This window comes from Xiphophorus maculatus, chromosome 8, assembly GCF_002775205.1.
Source record: "Xiphophorus maculatus strain JP 163 A chromosome 8, X_maculatus-5.0-male, whole genome shotgun sequence".
Lineage (NCBI taxonomy): Eukaryota > Metazoa > Chordata > Actinopteri > Cyprinodontiformes > Poeciliidae > Xiphophorus > Xiphophorus maculatus.
In genome coordinates, this window is record NC_036450.1 from 22,972,540 (window position 1) to 22,998,237 (window position 25,698).

The 25,698-nt window shown below is 40.9% G+C and overlaps 1 protein-coding gene across 1 annotated transcript in view; it reads right to left on the reverse strand.

Moving 5' to 3' along the window:
- The window catches only part of jmy (junction mediating and regulatory protein, p53 cofactor), a 28,475-nt gene extending 4,401 nt beyond the window's left edge, over positions 1–24,074 (reverse strand). The window contains exons 1-9 of the mRNA XM_014470033.2: positions 21,828–24,074; positions 13,416–13,589; positions 6,345–6,495; positions 5,240–5,409; positions 4,616–4,781; positions 3,686–3,876; positions 3,508–3,582; positions 2,340–2,435; positions 586–1,105 (exon numbers count right to left, since the gene is read on the reverse strand). Coding sequence (XP_014325519.1) covers positions 586–1,105; positions 2,340–2,435; positions 3,508–3,582; positions 3,686–3,876; positions 4,616–4,781; positions 5,240–5,409; positions 6,345–6,495; positions 13,416–13,589; positions 21,828–22,688 — 2,404 coding nt within the window. The 5' untranslated portion in view covers positions 22,689–24,074. The remainder of the gene's footprint in view (positions 1–585; positions 1,106–2,339; positions 2,436–3,507; positions 3,583–3,685; positions 3,877–4,615; positions 4,782–5,239; positions 5,410–6,344; positions 6,496–13,415; positions 13,590–21,827) is intronic.
- Positions 24,075–25,698: the final 1,624 nt, after the last annotated feature.

The following is a 25,698-nucleotide window of genomic DNA, read 5'->3' on the forward strand; positions in this document are numbered from 1 at the left end:
TTTAGATATTTTAGCTGGTGGTGTGACTCGATTAAAAGTTTTTAATCAAGTTTATTTCAGTGTTTGTAACTAAGTACCTGCATTTCAATCAAAAACCACATACTGACAAAATAAGTTACATTTGCAATTCAAAAATCTTTTTTTGTATGTTAAAAATAAATGACTCTGATTAATTGCACAGTAATTGATTAATAGAAATCTGCACTTCAAATTTCCAGCGCTAATTTCTATACAATTTGATTTCATTGTACATGAAAGCATTTTAATTTTTTTATTTAAGATGTAAAGATATTTGCAAGTTTACTTTGTAAAAGGGGGGGGAGGAATCTTGTCTGATATATTTGTTCGTTTTTTTCTTTGAGTTTGGGTTCAGTTTGTTCACAAATACATCTCAGAAAATAACAACCAGCTAACAGAGACTGAATTTAAGCTCAGCCAATCAAACTAACAAATCAAATGGCTCCATAGGACTTTGGGTCGGCCCAGGTAGACGGGGATCTTTGATTTGGGGATCTAACCCTGAGGTCAAGAAAAGTTTACTAACCTACACTACTAAAGTGGGTTGCTCATGATAGTTTTCCTTACCTTTCCTCCACTGTGAGGAGTCCAGCGATGCGGTCTTCCTCAGCTTCTTCCTGGCAGTCAGCAGCTGGCTGCTGTCAAAGAACCGCGGGGAAAACGGAGCGAGCGGCAGCGAGGCGCATTCAGACTCGCACTTTTGAATCTTGGTCGGGCAGCTCGCTTGGCTTTCGAAGGGAGGAAGCGATTGAGGAGGCGGGGGGGGAGGCAGAGGAGGAGGCGGAGGCGGCGGGGGAGGCGCGGCAGGCGGCCCCGCCGAGAGCAGAGACGGAGACGACGAGAGGGGAGGCAGCGAGAGAAAAGGGGGCGCCGCTTCCACGCTGTGGAGGTCGATGGAGGGCAGCGAGGCGCCTTCGCAGCTGTAGACGTCAGCCGGGGGCGGAGCCGAGAGCTCTGGGAGGTCGGAGATGGAGTCGGTCTGGACGCTGACCGCCTGGGTGCTGGGCTGCTGCGCCGCTCGCCTCCGGCCGGGAGTCTGGGAGAGGCGCAGGCGACTGGACCGGAGGGTCACCTGACCCGGATAACGCTGCGTCAGAGACGGGAAAACATCAGTCAGAGACTTCATTCATCTCCACAGGACACAACCATAAAAATATCACAAAGGATCAGTATTATGCGTTTTCCATCCACATAATGCTATTTTATAGCATAATCAAGTAACCCTGCACAGCCCTGCGCCACTGTTGGTAGCACTGTTGCCTTGCAGCAAGAAGGTCCTGGGTTCGATTCCCGGTCTTTCTGCATGGAGTTTGCATGTTCTCCCTGTGCATGCGTGGGTTCTCTCCGGGTACTCCGGCTTCCTCCCACAGTCCAAAAACATGACTGTCAGGTTAATTGGTCTCTCTAAATTCTCCCTAGGTGTGAGTGTGTGTGTGAATGGTTGTTTGTCCTGTATGTCTCTGTGTTGCCCTGCGACAGACTGACGACCTGTCCAGGGTGAACCCCGCCTCCCGCCTGGAACGTAGCTGGAGATAGGCTCCAGCAACCCTCCCGACCCCATTAGGGACAAAGGGTGAACAGAAAATGGATGGATGGATGTTATAAAAATGCTACATACACGAAATATGACTTAAAAGGAACTTGATTTTCGAATTTAATGCCTCGGAATTGGACCTCCGTCTCTATAAAAACTCACTCATTTTGAAACTCTTCACAACATCGCTCTTCTGTTAACCCTTTAACAACGTTTTTACTAGCGAGGAGGAGCCGCGCCTCAAAGGCGGAGCTAGGTCCACCCAGGCGTGTTGCACAGCTGAACGGTTGCCACAGGAGATTAACACTGTAAGTACCAGAGAAGGGTCCTATTTTAACATTTCTACCTTTGGAGCCCAGAGACGGGTCGACTGACCTGAAGGATTTTAGCTAAAAAGCTAGCATCCTATAAGCAGTTTTGCATGATTTTCCACTCCTCCTTTCTGGCCTGACGGTCAATGGCCACGTTTACAATTGAAGAAGGGATGCTAATTTGAGCCATCAGAATCGTCAGTTTGGACTCAGGTCTTTTGACCCTCTTTCGGGACTTCAGGGGAGAGGTCGAAACCCTGGTACTCCTTAAAGGATTCCTCATGAACCAATCAAATCAACACTCCAGGTGTGTTTTTGATGAGGGAATAACATTATAGCATGATGTGAATTCAAAAAAGACGATTTGACATAATGCTGCCCCTTTAGATTCTCACTTCTAATGCAGCTATTACAATAGAAAGAGCGTCACAGCAGAGAACGGTGGAGGTGAGCAATAATGACGGTGAAATCTTCACCTGTTTGAGGTTGCGAAGTCTGTCCAGAGCCCTCTGCCTTTCCTGACTCACAGTTACATTTCTCTTTGCTTCATCACCTTCTGCAGCTTCTCCTCCCTTTGAAAAAAAACAACAAAAAAACAAAAAGCAGGGTTTAGATCCACCTGTGCGACTGGTCTTAGTGGTGATAAGCCGGATTTATTTAACCTTGTTCTGCACAATATTTTGCAAAAGTATAATTACCACTTCAAATTTCTTATAGATGGTCACAACAGCAGGAAATTTGATGCTCTGGCCAAATGGGGAGTTAAGTTTTATGTTCAGGCCTGAATGGAAACTGCTGTATTGTGTCGAAAATGGAAGCTGCAGATCAATATGGACTTGGAATTATATCACAATATTATTAGTTTTTGTGGTATTGTTGAGACAATGATAAACATGATGACTTTACTACCGTAAGTGTTCAATACTTAATTTTTAGGAAAACGTATAGCTGTGACTGAAGGCCACAGCATTCAAAGGCCCACAAACACAAATGTGGCCCTGAGAAACATTCCCAGTGGAACAGGCTTCTTCAAAACGCTACTCGTTTAAGGAAGTGTGACTTATATCAGTAAACTGCAAACAATTGCATTTAATCATATTTTTGAATTTACTGATATTTCTTCATGCTCTAGTTGAACAGTGGAGAAAATAGCAAGAATAACATTTCTGATCATACGGTCAACTGTTTTTTTTTAAAAGCGTAAATTAAAATTTATCGAGACGATAAATCGGAATTCTTATAATAAGAAATCTCTCGTGATAAATGGTACGATAAATGAAGACACCATTACAGCAGCGAAACATTGTGTGAGATACTTTTGAAAGCTGACATTCAAGGAAACAACAAGACTGTCTAGAGATCCACATATAGTTCAAACAGCCTTTAGATGACCTGTAACTTTAACTTCAGCAGAAGGATTACAAAGTATGGATGCACCCCCACATCTTTCTCTGGTTTTGGTTTGTTTCTTCCGTGTCGATTTATGAGCTGAACGGTGGAACAGGTGGCAGCACTGATGCCTCGCAGCGAGAAGGTCATCGGTTCAAATCCCAGTTTACACAAAAACAAAAAGACACACAGCGAATGCTAATGTGTTGCTGCAGCAACGGGCAGCAAACGACTGGATCTAACCTGCCGCAGTACCTGCAGAGAGTCGAAGTCGACATTGCTTCCTTGGCGCTGCTGGGTTTTCTGGTTGTGATTGAAGATACAGATTTCCTAATGAAGAAAAGCAATAAAAACGACACAGAGAGGTGTAACAGACGAAGCTTTAAATAACTAGAAACACCTGGTGGCGTTTGGAGGAGCACGCAGATCTGACCTTCTTGTTTTTGAGGTAGACTTTCTTGGCAGTGATGCGGCCTCTCCGGGCCTCCAGTTGCCGCGTCCTCTGCTGAAGGGCGCACAGTTCTTCATCTCTGAGGGGCGACGGAGGGGACGCAGGCTCCTCTTCACCCTTCATGGCGTCTGGGCTTTCGAAGGCGTCGTAGTAGACCACCTCATCCTGTCGCTCTGGGAGGAAAACCAGGAGAGATTTTAGTTTGACGAATAAACAGCTTAGTGAGTGCTAAATCAGGGGACTATCAAGAGAACACGAGGAAATAATCAGCAAGAGCCTTTGAGTTTTGACGAGGTTTAACAGAATGTATCTAAATTATCTTGTAAGATTAAGGAGTGATGTTCCCAAATTGTACCACATTTTCACTAAAATGTATTACAGCAGTCGTGATTAAAATGTTTGATAAAGTGAGTTAGAACAAAAACAAGCACTTCATTTTCATTTAAAGGGGCATTTTTATGTATTTTCCAGCCACAGAGTGTCATTTCATGGCACAATCAAGTTACTATGTTATCTTCAGTTGCTATAAAAATGCTGCATATATCAAATATGGCTTAAAATAAATTTAACTTTGATATTTAGCATCTTGAATTTGGGCCTCTGTCTCTTTAAAAACTTCTGCTCTTTATGAAAAAAGTTAAAGGGCGCTTTATGAAACTCCGCCTTCAGGATTGCTCCTCTATTAACCCTTTAATAGGGTTATGATAATTTAAACTAAAATCTCTGGCACTCATGCAAAAAAAAAAAAAAAAGTTATACATATTTTAAAGATAAGCCTCATAGGAACACAAAAAAATTATTTTTAGGGACAGGATACAACATTTTTAAAAAGTTTTTTCCCCTAGCTTATTTGTGAACACGCATTAGTTATACGACTGGATCCGACAGAAACGGCGCCACGCAGACACTCACCCATCATCTGCCTGCGCAGACTCTGCAGCTGCGCGGTCAGCAGCAGCTCCTCGCAGCGCAGCACCTCGGCCTGAATGTCGTACAGCTGCAGCTGCAGTTCGTAGTACAGCGCCTCCAGCTGGTCCAGACGCATCATTGCGTCCTCCCCACCCTGCAGACTCTGCATCTGGAAAAAGCACAGCCTCAGCGTTACGTCACGCCCTCCTGGGCCCCGAGGACACAGACATGCAGGCTGGCTGATTTTCCCAAAAATATAAAACATGATTCGACTGCGCTTCTTGTTTCTAACGCGAGTCGGATGGAGTGGAAACTGAAGCGGATTCCTGTTTGGTAGCGTTGGACTCCTGAGATGAGATGCAGAGCACAGCTTTACATGAAAAACAAACGTTTGACCCGACTGTCATTCCCAGTGAGTCATTTCCACTGTTGTACAGCAGGATGTTGCTCCCTCCATCACGGGATGCCAGAGCCATGAGATCATTGCTCCGAGTCCATTATCTTGCTTATTTTCCCTCCATCTTTTAACGCACAAGTCTTGTTTTTGGAAAAGAACCAATCTATTAAAGTAAAAACACTTTGTCTGCAATAATTTTTATTTTTCTTCGTTGTGTCGCCCCGCTTTACCTCTTCCTTCAAGCCGTGCTTCTTCTGTTCCAGGCAGATTTCTTTGGCCCTCATGAGCTGCAGGGTTTCCTTGGAAACGGCGTACTGCAGCCGCTCCATGCGCTCGATTGCCGTGGCCCACGCCGACTTTCCGAACTTCCTCTGGTCGGCGCGCATCCGCTCATACAGAGCTGCGAACATGCAGGAGGGCACACAGCATTGGTGAAAACACGAAGCAGTTCAATTTAACTGACACATTGGCACATTTTAGTTGTACAATTCTGTTAACAAAATGAATCCTGGAGATGTTTGTATTATTAACTTACTGCATTGTGCCACTGCAAAAGGAAACTCGGAAAAACTGTTTAAGAAAAACTCAAAACCACTTGGATTCTTCTTTTTTTTCGCTCCCTGTGTCAGCTATGCTACGCACAGACTTGTTGCCACAGCAACTGACTAACAACAGCTCCACTAGAGTATCAGTAACACCAAAAAACATGCAAACATTTCCCACACAAAGAACAGAACATTCAGTCCGTTACATTTCTATGTCTACAGGCTTGATGCTTATTTTGAGATTATTAAAAAGTGATTGCCTGAACACAGCGGTGGTTAGTTAGCCAATTTAAACACCTGTTCTACTATTAATCTGTGAGAGAGTTGGTGTGTGATTTGCCTTTTTATAAAAAAAATTTTGCTGGACCGAAACGCACCAAATTCTGCAGCACATCGACATATTACGGTTGTCAAAGTCAAGCTAGCATAACTGACCTACCTCAATCTCTCTAGCTCATTTTTTATAAAAACTTTTCATCGACCTTTTCTAGTTGCGATTGTGTTGATAATTGGCAGCAAAGCCATGTATCATTTTTTCTTTTATATATTAAGCATACATTTAAGATTTAGCACGTCATGTTGACAACTTGACAGCTAAACCCAATGGTAGTCATCGTCGCCGAGCAGTTCTTTGCCCTCCAGTCGGAAGATGGAGTGAAGGCTCTAGAGCACGTCACGCTGCAACGTGTCAATAAACGACCTATATACACTCAAATGTTAAGACGCCAAAGTAAATAGAGCGTTTGACATTTTCCCACGGATAGAGGAAATGCCTCTCGTCTCCGTTTACCTTTCTGAGCTCGGGTTGTGGTTTCAAAGAACTTCACAGTCAGGTCTTGAATGGCGAGCACGGCAGCCTGAGCCTTCTTCTGCCACTCCTCGTCCTCTTTCCTCAGGCTCTCCACACGGCGAGGGCCGAGACGTTCCGTCTCCAGGCAGATCTGACGAGAGAGAGGGAGAGGCAGAGCAGGTTCAACACACAAAGTTCTGACAGCTGAACTGGAATAATATTAGTTTAAAAAAAAATCTCAACCACCTCTCTTTCATCCCTATCACATTGTGTACAGTAGAGTAAACTTTATCGGGACAGACTAACACAACATGGCACATAACTGTTAAGCTGAGGACAACGATAAATGGGTTTCAGCCTGTTTATGACTGAATGAGCGATTGGTTCATTTGAATTTGTTGTTTTATTACACCTTTTAATTTAAACAAACTGGTGTTTTGTAGGGTGAACGCTGTGTTGGGAGTAATGTGCAGTTTTAGTTTTCTTTGTGCGGCGTTTGCCTAGCCTTTATGATGCCACTAATTTGTCCACTGATGTCCTCTAATAAACATCTGGGGCCTTCACAAAGAGGTTCAAAGGGTGTGAATACTTTGACAAGGCACACTTTTTCCTTATCTAGTAAAAGACCCACCAAGGGTTCTGTAATACTCTCAGTCTACAGCAGAGGGTGGTGAAGGGTATGGTTATTAGTGTTTATAGTGACCGTAACCCAGCTCCCCACTAGTCAAATGTTAAAAATCCACTAAAGGACACTTTAAAAATAATGCACAGCTCTTAAAGTTGTAACATTTTAGCCACTCAGTCATGAGTGAAAAAAAAAAAAAGCGAGATGAGTGGAAAATGCTTGTTGTGTGTGAGACCTTGCTCCGGGTGCTAGCTAGGAAACATAACCAAAACGATGACACAATGGGCAGCATGTGGAACAAAATGTACACAGCCAATAAAGCAGACTCCCTTCCAGGGCCTCTCGGCACGTGCAGCTGGATAGTAACGTCTCAATGTAAAACAGATGCGTGCGCAGGAGCTCCAAAATAAACACCATTACAATAACCGCCAACAAAAGGACTCGAAAGCACCCTTGTGTATGATAGACGGCATGGTCACTGGCTGAGCGCTTTGTGTTCCCGGGGAACTGTGCGCGAGAGGCTCGTGCACAGGGAGTGGTTTTGAGGTGAAGCAGAGAGCATAAATGGGGGCGGGGGGTTACGTCAGCAACCACGTAAAAAAAAAAGAAAAAACAATTATAATCTAGTCAAGAAAAAGTTGAGTGCATTACGTCAGTGTTTGGGTATTGCAAGTTGGACAGCATACAGTGTGAATGGCACAACCCATTTCGATCTTCATCTTGTTGCCGATTCTGCTCGCTTTGACCCCTTTGACCTGAGCGACAGAACGAACTGGAGCCAAATATCTCGACATTAAAGCTGCCTCGTGATTTGGAGTCTGCTGAACTGGTTTTTATGCAAAGCAGGAGGCTCCGGCACAAACTGGTAGAAGTCGGCGTTCCCTCCTTCTAAACACAGCGGGTCTCGACACCCCGGCTCGAACGGGCTGCAGGAGACTGAACGCAGACGTGTCAAACTGTCTTTAAATAGAAGTGACACCACTTCCCATGATGGAGTGCTGGGATTACGACATGCGTGCTGTCATGGTGGTCCCCATCTAATTTGGTTAAAATAGGAAGGAGACAAACACACACACACGGGAGTGTTTATCAAGCAGCTGGAACTTCTTAAAGGTGGAAAAGAGGAGACTTTAGGTTGCTCAGCTGTTTTAGAGCATTTCTTACGAATGAACATAAAAGCTTTTAGACTTGGACCTAAAATAAAATGTTCTTTAAAACTTAATAAAGACGAGCAAAGAGAATAAATGCCTCAAAAGAAGATCCTGGTGGTTTCACGTGGTTAAAAACTGGATTTCGTTTGGCAATGAGCGCCAGAATGTGGAGCTCATGGAATCTGAGACAATCCTTCTGATTGGTTTAAACCCAACAATAGATTAATAACAACAGCTGCTGTAATCAGGGAGACAATTTACTTCAATCCAGGTCACAGAACTAATTAATTTGAATATTACGCTATGTGACATTTTTGAATTGGGGTCGAATTTGACTTACAGATGAAGGCGAACCCGGCAGGTGGCATCGGGCACCAAAGGGACAACCGCTGCCATGTGACAATGCATGCTGTGTGAAGCGGCATTTGGAAACCCTTTCTGCTCAGGTCTGAACTGTCTAGAAATGCATAATAGTTGCATTTTCATAAAATTGCACAAACTGGAATTACAAAAAAATTTAATTCGCTGAATGGAAACATTCCAATTAAAAAGGTTTCTATGCTAGGATGAGGTGGGTTTTTTTTTTTTTTTGGCTGTATCAAAATAAATGTATTTCGCAAAACTGCAATGAAATCACTTCTTTTGTATAACACGAATGGTGATCAACAACTGGATGTTACTTCTGGCAGAAAAGACGACAGAAGACAACAGGAAGTGGCAGGACAATGGCACGGGATATATTTTAATAAACACACAGCAACAAATGCTTTCACATGTGATTTTAATTGAGTTTTTCATTTAATGGAAACACAGCAGTTGCAAAATTGTGTTTTTTGACATTGGCAGAATATTGAATATTGTAACCTGACACATAGCTATGTCAGGTTACATGATGAATGCATGTGAACATTTATTCTCGGGTCTTGCCGCAGATTTTTGAATGAGATTTTGGTCTGGATTTTGACTGGGCTTGTTTTTGTTTCGTTGTCCCTCCACTTCTAAGCTTCTTTGCCTTCTAAAGAAAAGCATCCTCATAAACAGGATGATTTCCCTAGTTTTGGGAGCTCAGAAATCGGCTAATGCTAACATGTCAAACTGATCTCATGTGCCGCTACCTACTTTTTCCACTATGTTTAGAGACTTCTCAGCCAAAAAATTTTATCAGCAGGTCAGGATTTTTATTAAATTGATAACTGACCAGAGAACTGCAATTGGTGCACCTCTAATCCACAAATCAGCTACAAAACTTCAAGGCACAGAGCAGATAGAAGAGATACTCGGCATAAACGGCTCATTCTTTCAGTTTAGCTTGCAATCTGAAGCACTCGTGTTTTTACAACAGTCTCACACATCCCCTAAAGTATTTAAATTCACACCAACAAAGGAGGTCAGGCGAGGGTGCCGTTCTAGTTAGAAACTGATCCCCAACTGCTCTTTTAGCAGCAACGCCAAGCACAATGCAAACTGCATGTAAATGAAAATGTGTGCCAATTCCCAACTCCTTCCTTTTCCCTCATGAGTTAAGGATGGAGAGGGGGCGGGGGGGAAAACTACTTCCTGTGTGAGTCTACAGCACAAATTTGTTTGCATACAGCTTTGTTTTTAGTCGTTGGATCGCCCTGAGGGAAGCAGGTGGCAGAGCTGGGGAAAAAAAAACAAAAAAACTTTGGCATCCAGCAGATTTTCCATCTATGAAAACAAAAGCGGTGAAGAAGAAATCCTGAAAATAGAGGCAGAGAAATTTCTTGAATTGTGTTATGCGTTTAAACAAAGAGAGCCCATCAATTTTATTTATTCAACTATTATTTTACAGTAATGTAGCCTATAACTAATCACGTAAGATTCAAAATAATAAATTAAAAATAGCCTACACGTGATACATGTGTGTTAAACCTCATTGACTGATTAAACTACAGCTTTTTCATAGGTAGCCAATCAGAGCCATGCTTTTAATTAACAAAGCACTAAGAAGAGAGTTCTGACAACAGGATGAACCCATTCAACTCCATAGAGCTGATATTAATAAACACAGTTTTCCTGTTCCACACAGATCAACACTCTGACTCACCAGTGAGCTTGAAATACTTTCTGGAGCTCTAAAAAAAAAAGCAAGATGACATCAAACAATTTCTTAAACTGTAGCTGGTCTTCTTAGTGAATTCACTGACGAAAAAAGATGAAATTTAAAACAGATTTCTGCTCTTTGGACATTTTACATTTTGAGAGAGACTGTACATTCCTTATTTAGATCAGGATCCACCCCAGAACCTAAATACCATCATAATAGAGGGTCATAAACACACCCACAAACACACAGTTGTTTGTGTTGGTTGGTGAAGCCATGCGGGATCAGCATGCTGAGTAAGGAATGCAGTTTAGAGAAGGAGAAGCACTGTTCATCGGGGGAGCGCCGATTGCCGTTTTCTGGCTGATCACAATCTTTAAAAAGCCTGACCTGGTGATACCTTTTTTTTTTTTTTTTTATAACTGACAGTGTCAGGTGTTACAAGGTCACAATGCACCTTCGATGATTCAATCTTATTTTATTGAAAAGCGCCGAACAATACCTGTGAAACAATCCAAGCTTGTTTTAACAGAATGAGGTGGTGCTCTCAAATATATGTGGAAAATTTTGCACATTGCTGTCCATGCTATTAAATTAACAAACAACAACAACAAAAAATCTCCTCTAATTATGTTATTTCCCATATTTTGATGGTGCTCTATTATGTTTTCCAGTCACAAAGTGCCATTTTAAAGCACAATCAAGTAACTATCTTACCTTAAGTTGTTATAGAAAATGCCATATATTTCAAATGTGACTTTAAAGAAACATGACTTTGTAATTTAACGCCTTGAAATTGGACCTCTGCCTCTTTAAGAAACTCCTACTCTTTCTGAAGCTCCACCTTCAGAAAGTCATCACAACATGGCTTCTCTATTAACACTTTAACATTTTTACCAGCATTTCACAGAGAAGCAGCTCCTATAATGAGCTCAGCTATTGCACAGTTCTACCAGGTGTTTGCTAATTGCTGCTGGCTAGTCTGAAGGAGCTGAGTGGAGGAGTCTCGCTCTGCGAGGTGGAAGCTCGGAAGTTTGGAGACTGCAGATCAGAGGAGGAGCTTCGTCCAGGAAGGTGGCCCTAGCTCCCCCTCAATGGTTGCCATGGGAGATTAAAGCATTACTCAAACATGCATGAAATAATCAAAGCAACACTCCAGGTATGTTTTGATGAGGGAATAATATTATAACATAATGCAAAGCTATGTTATGATGCATCACTGCCCATCTAAAAACAAACCACAGTCTCTGACCAAAAATAAATTACACAGGAGTATTTTTGCTTTAGCAAAATCACAAGGTTTGATGTACATTGAGAACAAACTAACGAAACAATTTAAATCACCAACAAGGGGTCCTGAGTTTTAGGTTTCTTTGCAGTGCCAAAAGAAAAATATACCCAAATGTAGCATCTTTTTTTTAAACATAAGAATCTGAAAATATTATTTGCATCAGCTTACAGGACAAAATTATCACATCCTAAATGACCAAGAATCCATACTGCTGAAGCTTGAATTATCTCAGTTAAAAGTCCCTTAAAAACTTTCTAGTAAATGGATTGACCATACTGAGCGGTTTTCTAGTCACACTGACTCACGACTTTCTGATCCTAAGATGACTACTCTACCAATTAGACTAAACTAAAGTGGATGTGTTAAATTTTGACACAAGACTGCAAGTCTCCACTGGACTTGAGAAAAGGACGCCTTCCATCTGGAGCTGACCATAGTGGTTATAGCAGCCAACTTAAAGAGCTAAGGGTTGTTGGCAGCCAAAGTGAGAAATTGTGAAAGCCTAAACATTGACATAAGGCTGAGGCAGCAGCAAAAACATTATTTGTCTTCAAAAGCTCACTCCTTCGTATGCTATATATGTGTATCAGTAAGTTTCCAAAAGCAGGACAAGATGCACTCTTTTGGTGTAGTTGGAATAGGATATCTAGACCCAATGATGAGTGACGGTAGAGCACATCATCACAGATATAAAGTCCTTACATTGGCTCCCGGTAGCTCAGAGAATAGACTTTAAAAAACTTTTGTTAGCTTTTAAATCATTTAAACGACATAGCATCAAAATACATTAAAGATCTGTTGTTGTTGTATCAACCTGACCGACCACTCTGGTGTTCTGGTTCTAGTCTACTCTGCATCCCCAGAACCAAGCATGGACAAGGAAGCAGAAAACAGCTGAAACACAGTTCCTTTAATCCAACGCTCAGGAGGCCACGGTTGGACAGCGGGGAAACAGAGGTCTTGTAAAAGCACACATGGGGTCAGTCTGACCTCTTTGGACCACAACAGACTAAAAAGCTCACGGGGTCCAAATGGCCACATTTCTTAAGACCGTGGGAAAGTTAAAGTAAAGGCTAAAACCCACCTGTTTAGAGTTACTTTTGATTAGTAGTAAGTGGAACATTGATCAACATATTTGATGTGCATTGATGGTTTTAAATTGAATGTTTATTGCTTGTTTAACAACTGATGACTGTAGGATGTTTTTGTGATAAAGACCTGCCCTCTTGCTGAAATGTGCTATACAAATAAATTTGAACTGAAACTGAATGGAATGGGAAAGTGTATGCTTTTGTTCTTCTGTTGCTTATTTGAGAGGTACTCTAATATTTAAAGTTCGAAATTAAATTCAGCACACATCAGTTTTGCAACTGTCTCACAATTGTCCAGAAATAGGACATTGACCTACTGACCAATAGGACAGGTTTTATCAAGAATCACCTCTCAAGCTCACTAGATTCTCTTTTCAAGCCTCTGATGAAGAAAGGCAACAAAGAGAGTAGAGAAAGAATGCTGAGGCTGCAGAATTACCGAGTGGTTTAGTGGCCGCTGTAATAATACTTAGACTGGTGGTTAATCTGCTCTAGGCAAGAGGGAAAAAAGCCTCTCTAGCTGATCCTCTACCCTCCATCCTGCCATCATCTGCATCATCACCAGGGCAGCTTCATAAGCCTCAGCATGTACCAGTAATGTGATGGCAGTGGGCTGATGAGTGGATACTAACTGGAGAAGGGTCGCCTTGCTCTAACCAAAACCAGAGAACCCCGTTTTTTTACCGTGTGGGTTAGGGTTAGTGGTCCACTGATTTATGAAGGTCCGCCAGATGGGAGGCAAATTGTCTTCAAGGGCAAATGAGTAATCCGGCTACATGGAGGTCTAAACCTGCTTAAAACAAGCTCTAAAAACAGATGGGCATTTGTCTTTGTGTATGTAGAATTACCTTAATTTGCTGCCGCCGCAGCGTTGCCACTTCCCTGATGTCCCTGAAGGGCTGCAGCAGGTAGTGGTACAGCTGAGTCGTCGCCTCCAGCAGCTCGCCGTACGCCTCGTCCTCCTCGGGGTACACCTGCAGCAGCTCCACCATGCTGTCCATGGCCTTGTGCTTGTCCAACACCTGGGACAAAGCACACGGGGTGGAGGCTTGAAAAGTGGACCATGAACCACCTCAATGTTGAAAAACGGTTTGAATTGGTGAAAAGGTGCATTTGGAGTGTTGTAGGTTGCCTCCAATGCTCAAGCTGATGCCTCACATCAAAGTTAGAGCAACAAGTTATGTAAGCAGGCTTAAAATAAATCATTTTTTAAATTTTACAATCAAGTTCCCATGATGGAGTATTAGGGTTATACTAAGAAAAGAGACAAAATTACAAAAATAGACAAAATTACAAGAAGTCATAATATTACGAGAATAAAGTCATAGCATTATTAAAAAAATAACATTACAAGAATAAAGTCGTACGGGAATAATAAGAATAAAGTCCTTATAATATAAGAAAAGTCATATTTCAAGAATGAAGTCATAAGAAAACTTTATTCCCATAATACTCTGACTTTATTGCCATTATTTCAACTTTATTCTTGTGTTATTATTCCTGTACGACTTTATTCTCGTAATGTTATGACTTTTTTTCTACAGTGGTAGAATATATAACCGACTTTATTCTTTATTTTTGTCATTATCAATTTGTTTTATTGTTGTTTTTTGTTCAGACACAAGGGTACGGACAATGTGCCTTTATTTATACGTACGTTCAATAAAATTTGCTTAAACAAATATTTGTTCACATTTCTTCGATGTAGAACATGAAACTGAAGTCCATGTTTGGAGGAATTTCTCACTCACCTGCTTCATATACAAGGTGTTTACATAAAGCACATGAACCAGGATCACTAATTACAACCCATTCTGGACTATTATTCCCCTAGATTACATTTGGCCACATTTCCGATCCAGACATTTTCTGAACTATATATAGTGCTGTAACTCACTGCCCTCTTAGTGATCATCTGAGCTGCATTAGTGGCTTTAGGACAAACATGTTTACTCAGCCTTTACTCTGATTAATACACTCTCATGTAAAATGCACTTCTTAATTACTGTAACTGAAATGAGATCATTATCAGGGTAAAAAAAAACAAAAAACAAACTTCAGACTCACTTGATAACATTAATAACACCAATATGTCACATGACAGTTCCTACATCATCCTGCAACGCATGCTGTTGTTTCAGGGTTTCATTACCGTTAATAAAGGACATTTTTACTCATGAAATCCTCAACACCAGGGCCGGATTTAGGAGAATGTGGGCCACTGGGCTACAGAGCTGAAGGGGTTTTGGGGACTTAAACAGAGTTTAATTTAACCATAGCAGACTGATGGCTAAGTATGCACTAACTTAAAAGTTTTTAGGATTTGTAAGCAGGAAAGTAGAGTTTTCTAACATGATCTTTATACGAGTCGTTTTGTAAATTACTTGTAAACATAAAGCAGTTTCTTGAAATGGTTTCATTCCACAAAAAAATACTGAAAATGATCCCAAACGTTATTGTATTGTACGTGGCAAATTGACAGAGCGTATTAAACGGATCGAAGACGACACAAAACGTGGAACGTAAAGCTTGCTAGTGCTACATCTAACCTTCTTGTAGTCAAGGGTAACGCTACAGTTAAAAGGTTGCTAGTGATCCACTGTCACATGACCAAGCCCCTCCCCCTCCTGAAACACAAACACCAAAAAAAATGGACATAAACATTTCTTATTAATATCAGCCCAGTTCTACTTATCGGACCCATACCAATACGTAAAAAAATTATGAACATCGGTTAGTACCAATTGTAGATGCAGATATATCATGCTTCCCTAATCAAACCACCTTTCCATTTCAGAGAAAAACTGGAAAATAAAATAAACATTGTGATTCAGCATCAAACTCATTAAAGTATTGCATTACAACCGTCTACTTGAGGAATTACATTAAAGCTGTAGTATGCTGCAGGGTGAGCATAAAAGTGATTGACAACAACAAGACCCTCCTCCTGGCTCTGACTGGTTGTTTCTGACCGAGTAAAGTATTTCTGCAATTAGTACTGGGAGCAGTGGGAGAAGGCAGAAGAGCTCATTTTACATGAATGGTAATTTGAACAAATATGTACAAAAAACTTTTTTATAAAAGTTTAATACAGTAGCTTTAAGTTACAGCAGGAACACATTCAGTTAAAAGCGTCAACTTTTAACAAGTTATGTGTACATAGAGTCGTTTAATTTACTTTGTTCTATGTTCTTTGGAGCTTGTATTTTTCTACCCACTTTAATCCACCATTTTATAACAGATAAACTCTAACCCTGTTTTTTTATTATTATTATTATTATTTAAAACTTCATTTTTTGGCTCCAATTTGAACTAAATGCAGCCTGAAAGAATGGCTACCTCAAAGCTAAGGCAAGGAAGGGAAAAAAACCTCTCAACAAGCACAAAGACTCAGCCTGGGAGGATTTGTAAGTGCATGCTCATTAATGTGTGGCCAGGAATGATATCACAAAACACACTGAGTAAAAAACAACAACAAAAAAAAAACCCCGACTGATCCTGACTGCTACTGATTCGTACCATATGTTCAACAATCCACAGACTGTTCATTGTTCTTAAAAACGCCACTAAGTCGAGCTTTTGTTTAGAGCTCTCTCGGAAACCAGCTTCTTTGATTCAAACTGTGCAACACATCTCCTCTACTTCTGCCTCAGACGCGACACTGAAAGTACCACCGTCCAATAATCACCTAAAGTGGCGAATAAACCGCTCCTCTTTCCTCCACAGATATGAATGACGACTTCTGTATCAACTCTGAGCTGATTTTCCTAAGCTCCTCTACACTGTGACATACACTGCCCGATTCAGCTCCAACACTGCCCCTACTGTTTACCTTGCTCCTGGGTTTCCCTGGCAACCACTGACCAACCCCACACCCTGCTGGCCAGGAAACCCCCTAAGATAAATGAGCCAAGTCGCACAGGATAGGATTTGGAAAAAGTCTACTTTTAAAGTGTTATTACATCATTTAGGATCAATATGAAATATGACTTCAAGGACTGGAAAAATGATGAATAAGTTATTGTTCCACACTGCACTTCAACAGCATATACTAATAGAGACGTGATGCCTACAAAACGAGAAAAAAAGCGTCATTAGCTAACTCAAAGCTCATGAGCTCAAAGCTAATGAGGCTCAGTAGCAAGAGGTTAGCCGGCAGGTTTGGATTCGTGTTTTAAAAGCACTTTTACGAAGGTACAATTTTACAAGCCAAGTTTAGCATTAAAGGCAACAAAAGTCCTCCGCAAAAGCGCGGAGGACGTAATTAGAAGATCTTCCTCTCGGTGATATACTGGAGCTGCAGACCCTATCATTAAGACCGGTTCCCATCGGCCATAAATCTGTTCCGTCTTACGCCGCAGTAGTTTTCTTCTCTTCGTGCCTTTTAATTGAAATACAACACAGGAAAGAGAGGGCCCTCACTTTCTTTCATGCAGACTGTGAACAGGCCTCCTCAAAGATGGAATGCTTCCTGAAAGACGTTAAATGCAACGTTTGTCACCGCAATATTAACACGAATAAGCACCACCTGCACAAAATATAGTTAGTTGATTTATGCGGATGTTTGAAAGAAAAAAAAAACAGGAGATGTATTTCCAACTGGAAACTCAGAAAAACGTGCAATTAAACAAATTACTTACAAAGAATTAACGTCCTAAAATGGCTTTTGGAAATGTTGAGTGTAAGTGGGTTCCCAATTTAAAAAGGAAAGTTAGAGAAAGGCAGCTGCTCATCTCTGTAAAGTTAACAAGCTGTAGAGAGGGAGGGAGGCCACATAAACACAACTAAATAAATCTTATCAATTTTAGAATGTTCTGAAAGCCCATGCAAGGATATAAAAACAAAAGCCATGTAGCAGTAGAGCGAAAGTAGGACTATTTGCTTTTTTCTTCAATCAACTGTAGACAATATTGCAAAATTCATCAATTTAAATTACCCAGAGATTACGGCATGGCTTGTCTTAACAAGGGAAACAAAAATGTAGGAATTATAATTAAATTTCAACTCTATGAAGAGCTGATCTGAACACAGTAAGTTTAAGGAAAAGCAGTGGGTCGAATATGGTTCCTTGGGAAATCCCACTTGAGAAGGTAGCTGATGTTGTTGAAACAACCCCGCAGTCTCACGGTCCTTAGTCTGTCAAATCTGATTTAAAACCGCAAGGAAAATATCCCTTCATTGCCAACACATCATTAAACGGGGTAATAAGATCTAAAAGTGCCAAAACAGAACTCCCCAAATAATAATGGATGCTTTAAAATGTTTAAAAGTGCTGATTCTGTAGAACGACTTTACATGCCCACTAGGCAAAATCTAAATAAATTGTGTACACATAAAATTGAGTGCCAGTCTGACAGAATAAAACACACTCACATTTCCCCAAAGTGACGTTAGCAATGTGAACAAAAGGTCACGGTAAGTGGCTGCATCATTCTACAAAAAGCAAGACCAAACCTTCATTCAGGAGACAGACATTCATACATTTGTGAATTAATGACAATTAGGGATTAGATCTAGAGAAATTTTGAAATGCTGTAAAACTGAAATCATCTCCAACTCAGGAACATATTGTATTTTTATGATGCAATACTGATTTAAAGATTTTAGCTTTTGATTCATGAGTAAATTGTTCTGCAGCCCTGGTGCAATGCAACGAAATTCTTTACTCTTCGTAAAAAGTACTTTGCGAGTCTATGTTCTGTATCTAAAACAACTAATAAAGTTTAGTTTATAAGACTACATTATCACATTTTTTGCACTACATAAAAACCATAAAGATCTGAGTAAGCCATTAATCTGTAACTATTAGTTTTTAAAGCGTGAGCTTCACTGCTGATTAGCTGTTGGTCTGGGTTTCTTTAGTTACAGGTCAGAGATAAGGGAAAACAGTCAAAGTGATTCTGGTCAATGATCAACGCATCCATGGAGAGGATGCGTGGTCTTACACCACCGGTCCATCTTGTCCCGGATATCTGAGAGAGCAAGGTCTGGACACTGACACGGTCTGTCAGTGTGATGGTGATAAGACCAGACAGTGCAGCGATTTTATAAAAATAACATAAGCATTTTAAGTCTGCAGCTGCTCCAGGGTAACTAACCAATCAGGAGAAAGCCGGTGTTGCTTTAAATGGAAAGTAAAAACATTTTAGCAGGAAATATTCTGTATTTTCTCCTAATGTATAACCAGAATGTGTCCTGATTAATATTGCAACTCAAATTATAATGATTACCCAATAAAGCTGGAAAACTGCACGTTGATTTTGGAGATGTATTGCTACATTTTTGGACATCAACCAGCAGCTTAGTTTGACCAAAGTGAATCAGTCTGTCCTCTTTCTTATCCTGTCCCAATAGAATTAGCCCCTTCATAGCAGGTCAGAACACCCTCGAACCGTCTACAGTAAGTATATTAGGAACGGACTTACTGACCTGGAAAACAGAAAAACATGTACAATCCAATAAAATAGAGTAAATATTATCTCTGCTGTTGCCGAGTTTCGCTTGACTGTTGTATTGTGCTGCGTTTCTGATGACAGAAACCTTCGAGGACAAAGACACTCGTGTCATAAAAGAAGGCAGCATCTAATGGATCGCCTACTTTCAAGTAGCATTACGTAAAAATCAACTTTTACTAGCTTTACATAATGTTATGATGTTACTCCCTCATCAAAGCAAACAGAGTGTTGCCTTGTTTCTTTCATGCATGTTTGAGAAATTCTTTAATCTCCCATGCAAAACACCTGGGTGGACCTAGCTCCGCCTTCGAGGATGAAACTCCTCCTTTGACAGGCAGAGACGAAGCTTCTAAGCTTTTGCCTCACAGGGCACTTGTCCTGCTCAGCTCCTTCAGACTAGCCAGCAGCAATTAGCAAACGCCTGTTAGAAATGCACATCTGCTGAGTTTATTGCACATACTACTTCTCAGTGAAATCCTGGCAAAGACGTTTAAGGTTTAATAGACTTCATGACTTCCTGAAGGCAGAGTTTCAGAAAGAGCAGGAGTTTCTTAAAGAGACAGAGGCACAATTTCAGGAAATTAAATGACAAAGTAAAATTTTTAAAGTCATATTTGATTTATACGACTGAAGGTAGCATAGCTAATTGATTGTGCTATAAAATGGCACTAAGTGTCTGAAAAATACATTATGCTGCCCCTTTAATAATCAACAAGTGAATTTATATATATTAAAAGAAAAGAGAATTTCCAAAAGTGTACCATGTCTATCTGATATTGTCTGTACAATCTGCTCTTAAATTTGTTCGTTCCACATAAAAATATATTCAACTTCAACCGTGCCATACAATAGAAATTCAACCTGAAACATAAGAGGTATACATCTCTTATATTTCAAGGTTATTCATGTTTAACATATCTGTATCAGTCCGATAAGTAAACCATGGGTTGATGTTAATAACAGATATTAATTTCCTCCTTGTTGCCATTAATGACTAGATACCATTATTATAAAACCAAGAAGCTTATGGACAACAGCAGCACTTATAAAATTGTTATCACAAACTGTGTTCAGTCAGAGGCTTCTTCAGAGCCGCTGTAATTCAGACCTCTATAGGAAACCCTTCTTGCCCTCAGCGATCTGCATCTACGGTGACTCTTCGAAGAAAATGGCATAAACAGTAACATTTCTATCAGCCGTAACATGTTAACATTTTGGGCTGATCAATATCAGCCCAAAATGTTTTTGTCAGTACATTCCTACGTCTAATCAGAGATCATCCCTCTGATGATGAAATGGGTTTGAGGTTAAAAAAAAATGCAAATATAGAAGTTGCCAAGGGAATTAACACAAACACATCATGTGATCGAGGAATGAGGACAACAATAAAACAACTGATCAACAAATGTGATCCATCTGGAAAACACACACACTTGTAAAACTACTTCACATTTTGTTCTGGTACAAGCAGAAACCTAATTAATCGCGTTTGGTCTTTTTTTTTTTTTATCTGAAAAGTGTGGAGTGCATACGTATTGAGCGTCCTTCAAATAATGGAACGGACACGAGAAACGTGGTGGTGGCTTCACAACTTCTTGTATTTGTGAGTTTTAATTCAGTTTGCCATATTCAAAATATTTTTTTTTTTAAATTTGCTTGAATATTTATGACGATGTATGATTCTTTATACAACATTAAATACTTTTAAAAAATCCAAACAAACAGTTCAATTCCTTTTAAAAAATAAGAAAACAAACACTTTATTGCCTAATACATAATAATAACCGTATTCTTTTAGTCTACGCTTGATTATTTCTATCAAAGTATTCATTTGCAACTAGAAAATATCAATAGGTGAAAATCTGTACAACATAGGGCTACTCTAGATAGATAGATAGATAGATAGATAGATAGATAGATAGATAGATAGATAGATAGATAGATAGATAGATAGATAGATAGATAGATAGATAGATAGATAGATAGATAGATAGATAGATAGATAGAACTATGCTACTTGAGGAATTCTGTGAAGAACATTTTTAAAGGCAAAGGGGATTTTTTTTTATCTTAAATGGAAAATGTATATGTATTTTTACACAATTTTGATTTAATTAAAGCTTTGAGCATGTAGTTCTTTCAGCACATTGGCGTTTCAGTCTGCCTACTCCAGTTAATGATTAATCGATGACTAAATTAGTGGACGATTATCCCAATAATGGAGCCATCACGATTAATCCTAATAATTGTTTCAGCCTTAGTGTAAAACATGCAAATGTTAGAGGTCGATGCAATAACCACAACTAAATCTAACCAAATCTGAAGCACGCTAGTAACTTCAGATTTGCCTGAGACATTCCCAGGCCAACGTAGCCCACAAAGTTTTCGCTAACTCTGAATTACGATGCTGCGTGTTTTTAGTTATACGGCTTAACGGTGAAGACAGAGCCAACAGCTGCGGTGGGTGACGCATCCCTGCGTAACTCCACCTCCATTTGTTCTCCCCATGTTTCTATGTAACTTCCTTGTTGCAATTCAGCCAACTGGAGTGGGATGTCTGGCCAGAGCAGATCATATTACTGCTCCGTGTGTGTGCTGCTGCTGCAACAGATGGTAGACTATGCAAATGGTGGGGGTTGAGGGGTCCGGAGAGCAGGAGGCTCAATTAGGATAACTTGTAAACACTGACAATAAAAGGCACATATATGAGTTTTGACATAATTAAATCACCTTTAATGATGATGATGATGATGTGTGTTTTTTATTATTAAGAATAAAAAACTATGAGAAAAATAATCCCTTTACCTCCTGCATCCGCCTTTTGGCCGCCTCCAGCGCATCCTCGTAGCCTTTCCGCCTCAGCTCGCTCAGGCTCTCGTAGTACTCCTCCGTGTCGTCGCCCTCGGAGAAAAGCACCTGGGAGAGGATCTTCCAGCCGCAGGTGTCCAGGGCGTGACCCAGGTACACCTGCAGCTGGTAGCACAGCGCGTCCGTCTCCCGCTGCGACATCCCCGGGGCGCCGAACAGCACCGTCCACACGCCGGACTGCTCCTCCGGGAACAGGGGCAAGCAGGGCTCCAGATCCGAGTTGACGGCGCACAGCTGCTGGTGGGCCGCCCGCAGGTCCTGGAAGGAGAAAAGGCCGGCCCAGCTGAAGTCCTCCCGGAGGCTGAGCTCCCCGTCTCCCGGGTCCGCATCCTCCGGAGACGAAGGGACGTCCAGGATCTCCATGTCCATCTCCTTCGGTGTAACAATATTCCAGGACCCTAACGTGAGGCTGACGCACTCGAACGCCTTCAAGCTATCATCTGTTACAGTCTTTCTGTCTCCGGCTCTGGTGTTTGTTGCGGGTTTTCCTGTCGGGACAGAGTGCGGTCTAAGTTTACCAGCTTGACAGGCTTCGTCTTTCTTCGCTTTGGCCGGACTTTTAGCAGCAGCAGCAGCAGCAGCAGCGGGGACAGGAAGCGCAGCCGCGGGGCTACAATCCAAGTCCAGAAAAGTGCTCCGTCTCTGGACGGTTCTGTTGTGGCAGGTTATGGCGAACTTTCCCTCGATGTCGTTCCAGGCCACGATGAAAACAAATTTATGCCTCTCTTTCTCGTCGAACACTCTGGGTCGGACTGACACCCATCCGGACTCCAAATTATCCTCCATGGCGAATGACATCTCATCCGGCCGCTGAAAGCACAGATTGAGGTTATTCGGAAATAAATTTGTTCCGACGTCGAGGCTAAAGGCTACTGCTAGTTGACGACAGCGACAGAGGGTGTGGGGGGGAAAATCCTTAACAGCGAGATTTAGCGTCGGAACAACAAAGGCTCTCCAGTTTAGTAAACCAGCTGTGTGCGTGAGCGCAGCGACAACGCAGTCAACGATGTTCTCCCACCGAGCTCAAGGATTTGCGGTTCAGACATTAAGTTCAAGCGACCGAACGCGTTCCCAGACCTCGGTCTGTAAAAGAGCAAAAGCTCGGCTTCGTGTTGCCGCACATAACGCCGGTTGCCATAACACCTGGCCGCTCACCTGGCCGAAGCTCGCGCTCACAGTACGCTTCTTTGTCCGTTCAGACAATACGGTCGCGCGACTCGGCTCCGCTCTCCGTGTCACGTGTGAGCTTCTGTTTACAAGCACAAGGTGCGCGCGCGTTTGTCAAATGCGGGGAGGGACTTAACACTCCGCATGCTATGTTCAGTGTCCACGATTTCATCGGGAAAAAACACATTTACTTATACTTTTGAAATGTAACTTCAATTACAAAACGTATACTGTCAATCTAAAAATGTTTATTTTTACTTACTTCGTTCTATGACTCTTTTAGAATTGTCTAACACTATTTTGTTTTTCATGTTCTCAGCCATCTTATGTTTTACATTTTGACTCCCAGCAGAAAACTTTTGTCAGACTGGCGAGCCTATTTCTCTGTCAGGGCAAACAAATTACCATTATGTACTATTTTTTATGAACTCAAATGCACCATAGACCTTATATAGATGAACATAAATAGGGCTAACAGATAAATTTTGTGATAGGTTTTATTCAAAGGTGTGGAATACACTTTTTACCACTTTGGGGGTATCCCATGTACCATGAAGGCATCATATGTTATGCCTTTTCTTATTTATGCTTAATTGTATATTTAACAAAGATTACACCACAGATACTGCCACTATTTGCTATATTATTTTATGTAATTTACCTAAATATTCTTTAATGTGCCTCAATCCCACTCGGACTTTGTTAAACCTCTTTTTCTCCTTCAGTCGACGTGCACGAGGAGCAAAAACATCTACACGTGGGCAAATCCGTGACGCAACCACGTACAGCACGTACTGAAGGCCAAAAAAAATGCATATAGCAAGCAGAGTGGATCAAAAGACCTTTCACAGCGTTTAAGCAAAAGTAAAATGTAAGCGCTTTATTATTATTCACATAGACTTGTTCGCCTCTAGGGTTGTTGCTGCTTTTTTATGTTGTTAATTTTGACGTCTGTGCTTTCTGATCTGTTTGTTGTTCAAAATTTTATCTATTCAATCTGTTCGTAGTTTGTTGTTTTATTGTTGTTCAGACCTAAAGGCTATTACCATATCTTTGTTTTATATGTTCAATATAATTTATTTAAAAATGTGAGCGTCTGTATTTTGTCATACATGAACACGAGTTACACTTCTTTAGTCTTCATGCTCAATTATCTTCTGCTTTTATGATCACATCCCCCAAAAATCAAATACACTAGAGGAACCCTGAAAATGTTTGCAGTGAAGATGTACACTTGTGCATGATGTTCTTTTATTTTTATATTCAGCCATTATTTAAATAATTTGTAATAAAAATGATTGTGTAAAGAAGTGTATTGTTGGGAAATTGTAGATATGCCAGGGGCGCTGTACAGGGGGGAAACGTTATGACAATTCTAAGGGCCTCTAACCAACAGGGGGGCCTCCACAATTTATTTATTTATTTTTTGTTCATAGAAATAAAAAAATAAAAAAATTTGGGGCCCTGTCAATTACAAAATTAATCATATTGTATTTTCGAAGCTTGTTTTTAGCAGTACAAATTTTATGTTCCCACTCCCAGACCAAAAAACACACATCAATATTTCCCCTGAGCCGCCCTGGATCTGCATGAAGTGGTTGGTTCCTGCTTGGAGCGCTTGACAGTGTTCAGCAGCAGACAGTAGAAGACAAGAACTACTGTGGCTATGTTACTGTGCTGCTAAGAAAAATAAAAAGGTCAGGGTTTCAAAAAAAAAAGAAAAAATAGAGAGATAAGAGAGAGAAAAAGACAAAAGTGTCAATTTATAACCCAGTTTTTCCCCGAGAGAAGTGGGTAGACTGTGTGAGATTATCAACCATTTAGCATAGTTAGCTTAGTCTACAGACTGTTTGCCTCCTTTTCACTAGCATTTAATGAATTAAGGAAAAAAAATACCAAGATATTCATATATTTAACTTGTCCCTGTACCTTTTACCACTTAACAGATGAGTCAGTCAGCAGCTCTAACCCGCGCCCCTCCTGACCCGTCCTCTCCTAAGTGAAATTAAAGCTGCAGTAGGCTATGTAACTTTTATAAAAATATCTATCTTTTTCTCACATATTTGTTAAAACTGTCATGTTGTGACAGTATGGCATGAGAGATAATCTGTGAGAAATCTAGAAAGTGCTAGAAACAACCAGTCAGTGGCAGGAGAGTTTTAGCGCTGTCAATCACAATCTCATGTGGTGCTGCTCATCCTTCCTCCCTCTCTCTCTGTGCTATGCTGCAGCTAGCATGGCCTGTTGTAAATGCTCAGTCTAGTTAGCATAGCTACCAGTGACGGCAAATAAACGATTTTCCTCTAATGACAAGCTGTTTTTCCACCATTAGCACATTTAGCAGTGAATGAATGATGTTGATTGACAGCACTAAGACCCTCCTACTGGTTCTGATTGGTTGTTTTGGCCTGGAATGTTGCATTACTTTAGCCAGCAATAGTAGTTCAGGGAGGAGGTGGAGGAGAGTGATTGTTTTCACAGATTATCTGTCTCATAACAAACTGTCACAACATGGTGACAGCTTTAACAAATATGGAGAAAACATATATTTTTATTGAAGTTATGTACTGCAGCTTGAATAAAAGGCAACTACATAGCATTTTTTGAGATGTCTGGATTGTTTTATGTATATTTTGCATGT